The sequence below is a fragment of the Tigriopus californicus genome, chromosome 8, assembly GCF_007210705.1.
Source record: "Tigriopus californicus strain San Diego chromosome 8, Tcal_SD_v2.1, whole genome shotgun sequence".
Lineage (NCBI taxonomy): Eukaryota > Metazoa > Arthropoda > Copepoda > Harpacticoida > Harpacticidae > Tigriopus > Tigriopus californicus.
The window spans coordinates 692359-701871 of NC_081447.1; the positions used below are offsets into that span (position 1 = coordinate 692359).

General features: G+C 49.4%; 4 protein-coding genes across 4 annotated transcripts; 2 read left to right on the top strand and 2 right to left on the bottom strand.

The window, feature by feature from the left end:
- Positions 1 to 19: 19 nt before the first annotated feature.
- On the top strand, positions 20 to 1382 carry LOC131885610 (angio-associated migratory cell protein-like; the record flags this gene model as incomplete). Its single annotated transcript, XM_059233712.1, is given in 4 exon segments — positions 20 to 279; positions 358 to 502; positions 568 to 1120; positions 1271 to 1382. Coding segments are annotated over 4 exon segments (1040 nt in total), but the record flags the coding sequence as incomplete, so codon positions are not given.
- LOC131885608 (probable aminopeptidase NPEPL1) lies at positions 1355 to 3687 on the bottom strand (the record flags this gene model as incomplete). The annotated part of the gene is given in 7 exon segments (XM_059233710.1): positions 1355 to 1669; positions 1745 to 1855; positions 1929 to 2414; positions 2492 to 2710; positions 2782 to 3048; positions 3126 to 3308; positions 3391 to 3687. Coding segments are annotated over 7 exon segments (1716 nt in total). The 3' UTR covers positions 1355 to 1501.
- Positions 3688 to 4713: 1026 nt separating this feature from the next.
- On the top strand, positions 4714 to 6259 carry LOC131884765 (F-box/LRR-repeat protein 2-like). The gene is made up of 2 exons (XM_059232641.1): positions 4714 to 4750; positions 5121 to 6259. Exons 1-2 carry the CDS (start codon positions 4714 to 4716, stop codon positions 6257 to 6259), a joined length of 1176 nt encoding a protein of 391 aa, XP_059088624.1.
- Positions 6260 to 6794: 535 nt separating this feature from the next.
- On the bottom strand, positions 6795 to 8127 carry LOC131885617 (peptidyl-tRNA hydrolase 2, mitochondrial-like). Its single transcript, XM_059233723.1, has 2 exons — positions 8059 to 8127; positions 6795 to 7694 (listed from the first exon to the last, which is right to left on the bottom strand). The coding sequence occupies exon 2, from the start codon at positions 7397 to 7399 to the stop codon at positions 6851 to 6853; it is 549 nt and encodes a 182-aa protein (XP_059089706.1). The 5' UTR covers positions 7400 to 7694; positions 8059 to 8127; the 3' UTR covers positions 6795 to 6850.
- Positions 8128 to 9513: the final 1386 nt, after the last annotated feature.

Sequence of the window (9513 nt, forward strand, 5' to 3'; positions counted from 1 at the left end):
CTTTCTTCGTTTTCTCCAGCCTCCGTCTTTACCGTGGCCCTTCATCCCAAGAATCCCCAAATAGCCGCCTCGGGTGGTGAAGATGACTTGGCTTATGTTTGGCACACCCACACGGGTGGGGTGGTGCTCAAATGCGACGGCTTCAAAGACTCGGTGGTCTTTGTGGCCTTCAGCCAAGACGGTACCTATTTGGCGGCGGCTGATATGGCCGGCGTGATCAAAGTGTGGAAAGTGGCCACTCAGGAACTCACGTGGGAATTTGAAACCAGCGACATCACCGTAAATTGAAGCCCTCTTGATCTGAACCGAAGATACTTCACCAAGTCTAATTCTATTATGACCTCGCTCGCTTTGCAGTGGATCTCGTGGCACGGCGGCGCCAATGTCCTTTTCGCTACCACCGTGGATTCCGAGCTTTGGATGTGGAAAATTCCGAGCGGCGAAAGCAAGATCTATTCGGGTCATGGGGAACGCGCTGAAAGTGCCAAAATTTTGCCTGATGGTAAGAGTGTCGAGTTAACTGGCCAAAACAGAACTCGGCAATTCATGGACATTGAATGACCTTAGGCAAGCGAGCCATCGTGGGTTATGGAGATGGCTCCATGCGATTGTTCGATTTGAAATCCGGAGATGTGGTGCACAATCTGAGTGGCAACGCCGGTCATTCGGCCTCGGTGACTTCGATTGCCGTGAGGTCGGACAATAATCTGATCGGCACGGGCGGAGTGGATGGGTCAGCCAAATTGTTCAACACCCAATCGGGCAAGAGCATTGGTACTTTCATGTGCGGCACCCACTCTAATGACCCGGATGGGGATGAAGAGATCGATTCGAAATCTACGGTTGAGTCTATCCTCTTCTCCAAACCCGAAATGAACCTGATGCTCACGGGAACCCTCGAGGGAACGGTTAATGTCTGGGACCTGGCCTCGCAAGTGTCGAGACAGGCGTTTTCCGTTGGGACTGGGATCACCAAAATGGAATGGCGCGAAGGCAGTCATACGGAGGTACTGGTGGCCACGTTGGATGGCTTAGTTCGATTGGCGGATATTCGCATGGGCAAGATTCTGGCCGACTTTTCCGGACATACCGCCTCCATTCTCGATTTTGCCCAATCCAGGTGAGTACCAGGCACAATGATTGGGCTTACATTTAGTGAAAACAAATTTGGGGTAGAATTTGAACACTACTTAAGTACAGTACGGTTTCCTCGCCTCCGAGAATGATTATCTTAACATTTTATGTTTCTATTTCCCAATTCGTTTTTCAGTAATGGTTCCCTAATGTTGACGTGTTCAGATGACGGAACTTGTAAAGTGTACGATGTTCCCAAAGTAATCGAATCCAAGTAAAATAAATTCGAACAGGTGTATTTTCTCAAATGATTACATCAATTTCGCGAGCGCCATTGATCAAAAGAATTAATCAAATCCCATCGTGGCGAAATCATTCACAACACAGACATGGCCTGGAATTCAACTGACCGCTAAGGCGGACCCATTCAATTTTTCTTCATTTTTTTGGACTGACTTCCGCCCGTTTCGGTGTCCATGGGCGTGGTGCCGTTGATTTCGGTATCTGGTGCCGCTGCTTGCAGCAGTTTTGATCCGGAGAACTTCCCAAATAGGGTATTCAACAAAGCCACACCATAACCCGTGGCACGATCACCCTGCAATTTAACATAAGGTCGTGCTCACGTTCGATCGCAACTCGACAATTCAACTTGATAGTATTTGATGATTACCGCAGAGACGGGATATGCCATGTCGATGTGAACCCAAACACCGGGAAAGTCGAATCCCAGATGAGAAAAGATGAACAATCCAGCGCACGAAGATTGAGCATTACTCCGGTCCTGAAATGAAACGAGAAGTGAAGGAGTTTGTCTTACTCAACACTGGCCACGAAGGTCACATATATATTCTTACACCAACTGAGTTCTTCATATCTGCCACGGCCGAGGAGAACTCGCTATAATGAAGTTCCGGACAGAAAACGATGGGGAATGATAGGTCTCCGCTGACCTTGCCTGCCATGGCCGTGTATCGCTCCCATTCCTCGCGATTGGTCAAATGAGCCGCGTGAAAACGTCCAGTGGAGATCCCTTGGGCCCCAGTCAGAGTGCACATGTCAATGATGACGTTAGCCTTGAGATCGCGTTGGGCATAGACCACACCATCGGCCACCACTAATCGACCTTCAGCATCCGTGTTGTTGATCTCCACGGTCTTACCCGAGTACAAGGTATGGATATCGTCCGGACGAGTGGCTCGATCTCCGACAGCATTTTCCGCTAAGCAAAACACGGCGTGGAGGTTTTGGGTAAAACCCTCTTTCACAGCGGTGTAGAAGGCTCCCAAGATCCCAGCTGCTCCACCGCAGTCACGCTTCATCCCGGGCATAGCCGTTTTTCCCTGAAAAATAAGTAGTTAGGAAATACGTCTCAGATATTTTTTTCACAAAGCGCCGTGTCTTGAGAAGAATTGCTCACCTTGATGGAAAGGCCACCGGTGTCGTAGACGATGCCTTTGCCGACCCAAGCCACGGTCTCGGTAGCCCCCTTGGGAGTATAACTGAGAACACCCAATGCGGGCTGATGAATGGCCGCTTTCCCAACTCCATAAATACCGCCAAATCCACGCTCATTCAATTCCTCTCCTTGAATGACGGTGCACTCCGCACCCGTTCGCTTGGCAACATCGCGAATGAGCTAAATCAGACAAGTCAGATCATGAATAACGTCGGTTCTACCGGATTGATCAACTCGTCGTTGGCACTCACATTTAGGAACTCATCCGTGTGCATTTCATTGCAAGGAGTATCCACGATCTGAGCGGCTAATTGAATGCCGAAGGCAGCATTTTCTAACACGCTCATTTCCTCAGCCGACACTTGTTCGCCATTGCGACACATGAACTCGACGGTGACTGTCCCTTTGTCTTGTCCCGATTTGGAGCTTCCATTGGCATTGGTCTTACGGGTGAACTGAGGGAAGGCCCGGGCCACGGCACAGCCCGAGGCAAACACATCAGATTTATCACACATGATCTGCAAGCATGAGAGGTGTAATTGAAAGTCAAGCTCAGAATTCATAACTAGGATTGCAAATCAATTCTCAGACTTACCACAACATGCTCATTGCGCCCAGAGGTAAAAGACTTGACAATCTTCGTAATGGCGTGAGCTCTGGAGGGAGTGTTGTGTCTGGAACACTTGGTGGGTAGAGCGGCAATGGCTGCCATGTTGAGGTAGAGGGGAATCGTGTCGGTCGGCGAAGGGTTTAGCGTTTCGACAGCTTTTTTCCACACCTAAAAGGTTCCCGAGGTAGACGTGAGAAAGGTGCCTTGATGAACCCCATCTTGGCCATCACATGACATTAGCAATACTCACCTCTGCCGGGACTTGAGCGCCCAATTTGTGACTAATTGTGGCATAGTCGAGTGCCTTCAAGTCTTGAAGTTGTCCCACAATGAGCACCGGGGTCTCGGTCACCTCGACCGGGGTGGATTTCACCGCGTACTTAACCTGGACTCCCATTTGTCTGGTGGGAATGAACCTCCACGATACGCCCAAATGAGGATGCCGAATGAAGTTGGGGCGATGCGATAGACGGGGAAGAGTGGTGGTAGCGAGTGACCTTGTTACTAGTTGCCGACCCACTCGACTAATCATTGATTGACTAGTACACACATAGTAGTAGGACTATTCAGCATGAACAAAAGAGGCAGACACGGGGATGAGGGAGATGAAACTGATGACTCGTTATCACTTACAATAGAGCTGACGCTGGACACATGTTTGTTTGCTCGTTCTTCGATGAACGACCCAAGCCGTATTAGAAGAGACTGGATGATGATAAAGAGCTTGGTGGGAACTAGTGACTGGCTATTGATTCTCGCCTTCTTCCTGCAATTGAATGGTAAACACGGGATTACATTCGACCTCAACTAGCTCAATAAGAGAGTTGGCTCATGATATGGAAGCCGGGAATAATGAACCTAATCTTCAGTCGCTTGTGTCCAGCTCACAACAGAGCGAATTAGTCAGTGAGGGTGGGTCTCGCTGTAGTGCTTGACGGTACACAAACTTTTGTATGCGGACTTGACTGTACGTGGTATGTTTTATGGAGCAGGCCCACCTCAATGGGAGAAAGCTCTTGGAGACCGAGCTTTTCTAGAGGCAAATTGGGCCAAAAAGACAGAGCACTGTGTGCACACACAGAGCAGACGGTTAGTGTACGTATGCATGTATCTTCACGTCATTCCTATTTGTTCTGGCAATGATTCTGTTTCAAATTAGGAAACACAAGATGAGCTCCTACGCGATACTCTTCATACCTGGTTCTATGGAACACTTGGACGGATCCACTGACCATCCGTCAGCGCTCCTCTTGGCCTGGTCGTCCGTCAAATGGAAATGCGTCCACGATACGTTTCAGAAAAGCCACAGACCGAATGGTCACAAGGTTAAAAAAAAGCAGGAAACTACTCTCCTGCCCATCATGATTCAATGCAATAGACGGCGGATTCATCCTTTCAACCTTCTCGAGAGGACTTAAGGCCACAGATGTTCCCTTTTAGTACGTTCATGATGGAATGGGCACCATACCCCCGACCCTTCTAGTTTGGTTCCGCATGACAAGGTCGTCTTACACTTGTATAAAGCCTCCATTGCCTTGGGCAGCTAGCCCTTACCAACATCCAGGAGATCTTCATGAACATAAGTGACCAAATTGTCGAAGGCCAACTGGGTTGGACCTTACGTCCAGAACCTACAATTGTAGCAAGAGCCTTCGAGCAAGGTCAGGCATCCAGGCCGGGTTTTGACGAGTGTGTGAGGCGGACAGAGGACGAGAGGGCAGGCATCGATGATGATGGTGGCGGCGCTGGAGTTGGTGGTGGTCAGGCTGGAACACAGAGGAGGACGAAGAGGCCCCTTTTCGAGAGGAGCCTTGAGAGAGAAAGAGAGAGAGAGAGAGAGAGAGAGAGAGAGAGAGAAAGAGAAAGACAACGAGAGGAGAGAAGCTACTACTTTTCTGCTTCTTAAGCTGAAAAGGAAAGGTCATCCATGTTTTAGTTTGACATTGGAACAATTGGAGCTCAATCCTCTCTGGCTTTCAGGGTTTCAATCGATTTTGAGGCGTAACGAGTACGACTACGGCGACGATTACCCGAGTGATGCCGACTGGGGCAGTTTCTACTATCCTGTGTGCGATGAGCAGATCTGTGAGCACGGGATCCACATCAACTGCTTGCCCAAGGAGATCCTGCTCAAGATCTTCTCGTTCCTGTCCGCCCGATGCGTAAGTCAATCCGTGCTCCCAGTGTGCAAATATTGGCACAAACTCGGTCGAGACCCGGTGCTGTGGAAACGGTTGGAGTTCATCCACCACTCCGAGAACTCCTACGCCATGATGATCAAGACATGCAGCCTCAAGTACGAGTTCATGCGCTCCATCTCGCTCAAGAACTTCCGATCCTCTCAACAAATGGAGCGCATGCTTTGGCACATCGGCAACAATTGCTCCCGCTTGCAAGAGGTCCATCTGTACAATTGCGCGCTTCGCTCGGAGACGCTGACCCGCTTGGGCATGACCTGCCCGAACATTCGCTCCCTGTCCTTGGTGCGGTGCGACGAGAACTACCGGAAGAATCACTACCTCTGGGCCTACATGAAGGACGCCTCGTTCGTCGTGTCCTTCCCCAAGCTCACCTCACTCGTTCTCTTCCGCACCCTGGCCACGTTGTCCTACGACGATGCGCAGAACATCGTGCGGGTGTGCAAGAATCTCAAGAAGCTTGTGCTCGACTGCGACTTTTGGGGGCGGGCCATCCGCCTGATCATCGCGTCGCTCCGGAACTCAATCGAAGTGCTCTGGCTTCAAGGCCGAAACTACAATGACAGCATGTGCCAGGAGATTAGCAAATGTCAAAAGCTCCGCGAGCTCGGCCTGAACCACGTGGAGAACATCACGCCGTTCGGCCTTAAGTACATCGGGTCGTTGAAGAAACTCGAGAAGCTTCTGCTCTTCCACGCCACCAACATCAGTCCGTTGTGCTTTGCCGAGTTTTTTAAGACCAATCAGTTCCATAATCTCAGCTACGTCAATTTGTCCGGGTGTCGAGGGGTGGATGCCCAAGTGAAAACTGTGATACGAGCCCATTGTCCGCGCATTCGAGAAGTCATCTTCGAAGTGCAGGGCATTCGGAAGGAGCCGACCTACATTGATTTTGACATCTATATCAATCATCCGGAGTAATCCATGACTCGGCTAATCGTGACGTGAGGGATCCGACCGCCGACTGGAAGGCGGATATCCGACAAGGACAAAAGAAAAGAAGGACAAAACGAGGAGAAGGAGAAACTCTGTGATAGCTCCTCGGCCTAACTAACGAAGCATTTGGCTTTGAATTGACGGGCTTTGACTTTGAACAGTTATTCCCGGCCGGCTCACCCCACCCAAGACGAAAACGAGTTGACGACGATCACCCTCATGAGCGTTCGTGGGATTGAGTGTAGTACTACTCGTAGCACTAATATCTTCATTGACACATAGACGGTGCAGTGGTGAGACATACTACTACTACTACTACTTTAATCAACACCGTACAGTATTCGCCCAGGGTCAGGATTGGAAATCAATGGCTCGGCCTAACACTATCCAACCCGGTCATTGGACGACTGGTCGATGCGGCTGACGTATCACCGCTCACCGTGCCCAGCCTGTTCCCCTCGGAGTTGTTCTTGGATGAAAACGAGTTGACACTATAATAATAATAATAATAAAGCCGAAATCGAGTTGCAAACCCGCACGACTTTTTCTTAGTTCAGGGTGCACTATTTTATCAGACTAATAGAGTTTAAGATGGCCTGTGATGGTGTCCACGAGTTCATTGGGACCGGGTCCGATGCCCAGAACGGTGGGCGAGCCAGCATCGATCTGCGTGCGACCCGCATCCCGGACCACACAGGCCGTTAATTGGGCGGCTTGGGCCTGGGCTTGCAAGGCCCACAGTTCGGCCTCAGAATTCACCTTGAGCGTGACTTTGGCCTGGCCGAAGGTCTCCCATTGCTTTAGGAACTGGGGTTGGGCCCGCGCAGCCTTTTTGTAGCACAGGATGGCCGCATGAGCGCACTGCGAAGCCACTTTGCCTTTGGTCATGCCCAAATCGTGACGAATGACCAGGGCCATCTTATTCTGGGTGGAGAAGGCCCGCACTGCCGTGTTGCCCATGGTGGATTCGAGGCCCGGCGCCGCGTAATGTTTCACAAGCACATTAGCTACGATCCCACACAACAATCCCAGCCCTAAGGTGACCCATTGACTGTCCCAAAAGCCGACATCGTCGGACTCCTGGCCGGCCATGGATTCACTGGGTGGCTCCAGATATGGGTCCATGGGTGGACGGGTCGGACGATGTTCGGTTCTGGTGGGCCTGGATGCATTCGCGAAAGGCCTGGACGGGCTCGCGACACTTTCGCCAATCCTTATGGTCGACCATGCACGCTTGAACTTGATAGTGCAGCTCCAGACAACCTGAGGCTTTGAGGGAGCGTTCCACTAGATCCAGGTCTTGATCGTTCTCGTCGTCGTCTGGGGCGGCTTGGCCCTGCTCCGAAGCACGCCTCCGGGTGGTGCGTCCGTGCGGGTCGGTCATGACCCGTAACGGCGACGGGATCAGCTCTGCGGGAGGCTGCAAGAAGCAGGGGGCTGGGCACTGTCAATCGCGGACTCAACGCCCAAGTACGTAGTAGGTATGAGATTAAGAAGCCAATCAAGAACCAACTCATCCGTCGTTCGCGCTAGTTACACACGATCACCGACTCGCCCATTTTACGGCGGGGATCCATCCATCCATCCATCCATCCACGGGTCCTACCTAACGTTTCACGACCCGACCGACTCGACAGATATAGAAATCCGAAATGGCGTCGTCGATGGACGGATCCCGGACCGCCCGTACGTACGGAGCCAAACCAGAGGAGGGTGAAGGCGGGGTGAGCGAGCGGATGAAATCAACCCGGTGTGAGCAGCATCAAACTTTCAAACTTTCTTACCTCAACTAAGCCCCATGAGCGATAACTGGGGCAGTAAAGCAAGCGGATCCCACAATGTCTCTCTTCAAAGTTCAGAATTCCAGCCAGTTTCCTGTAGGGGGTCAAAACAGGCTTGCCAGTTGACCACTGCCATAGGCAGACCAATTTGACCCCAAAAGTAGCCGGCCATTGCAGCCTTGAATTGGCCTGGAGACCGTGTCGCGATATCACATCAGATTGAAAATGAATCATTCCCCTCAGAGTCGAGTTTCCATCCTCGCCCATAGCCCCAATGCCCATCAAAAGTGGGTAGTTATCCATCTTGTTGGTAGGTAGCGAAGGTAGACTTGACGTTGTCCCAGGAGCCAGTTTGGGAAAATTTGGTCTTTCTTGTCACTGATTGGCCACGCTGATTCCCCATACCGACAGCGTCAGGGTGACTGGATGACTTTGAACCAAACCGGCTAATGAATGCCCCATGAATCAAGAAATAGATCTAATTCCTGAAAAAAACCGATTAATATGTGATTTTTGGCGCATGATAGCGGCCATGACCGTAAGCCAACTGAAATAAAGATCCTTGAATAACGTATATTTGAATTGAAACTAACAGGTTTCTGCTAAAGAGTGGGTAACTTATTGATCTTTTTATCATATTTGTTAGTCCCATCTGCAGTAGGCAAAGGTGAAGCTGAGTAGGAATTCGTGAAAAAGTTCGACTGAAATATCTTTCGGGCTGAAGGAAACCATTGTGAGAAAAGACTGTTTCATATCCTTTTAAAATCAGCCAATCATGGTAACACGAGAGAAACTTGTGCTGAAAATCTAATTGAAAAGGTGAGAGAGTAAATTGGACTAGTATGCATTTTATAGAGCTTGATATAGAAAAATTCGAATAAATATAGACCGGATCAATCATGCAAATACATGCAACTCACCTTGAATGAGCCATATCTTGAAGTTTGGTGACCACTCCATCAATCCTTTGCTGTTTCAGGTGGGCTAATGTGGTCAAATTTCTGACCAGAAATGCAGATCACTCCTCTCACATTGGAGCTTTTACAAATATTAATGAACACTGCCTGAAAATAACATAGCATATAATTAACAAGACATAAGAACAAAATGATTAGCTGTCCATGGATACGACCAAATAGTTGATCTTTTTCCAGCATCAGTTTATTGAACCTACCAACATGAGCTTACCACCTCAAAAGCTCATGGTTTGTGAGCCCTTTATACCACAGAGTTGAGCGCTTAGTTGACAAGTCCTCTAGTTCTCGTGAATTCAGATGTGTGTGCTTTGAATTTTAACAATTCAATTTTACTTTCGTTAAAGGGCATCAGACTTTGGATGTAATTGTATTTACACTTCCAAGTAATTGTAACTGCTATTGCTTACATTTGAAGTCAGAGTAATGGCAATTTCTACATTTTAGATTTCATTGATATATGTCAATTAAAACGTTTATCACA

What these genes read in the sequence shown, in the direction of transcription:
- LOC131885617 (XM_059233723.1), bottom strand. Translation starts at nt 7,399, where the DNA reads ATGGACCCATATCTGGAGCCACCCAGTGAATCCATGGCCGGCCAGGAG.
- LOC131884765 (XM_059232641.1), top strand. Translation starts at nt 4,714, where the DNA reads ATGAACATAAGTGACCAAATTGTCGAAGGCCAACTGG. An exon ending in AATTGTCGAAGGCCAACTGG is followed by an intron (nt 4,751 to 5,120) that starts GTTGGACCTTAC and finishes TCTGGCTTTCAG; the next exon opens with GGTTTCAATCGATTTTGAGG.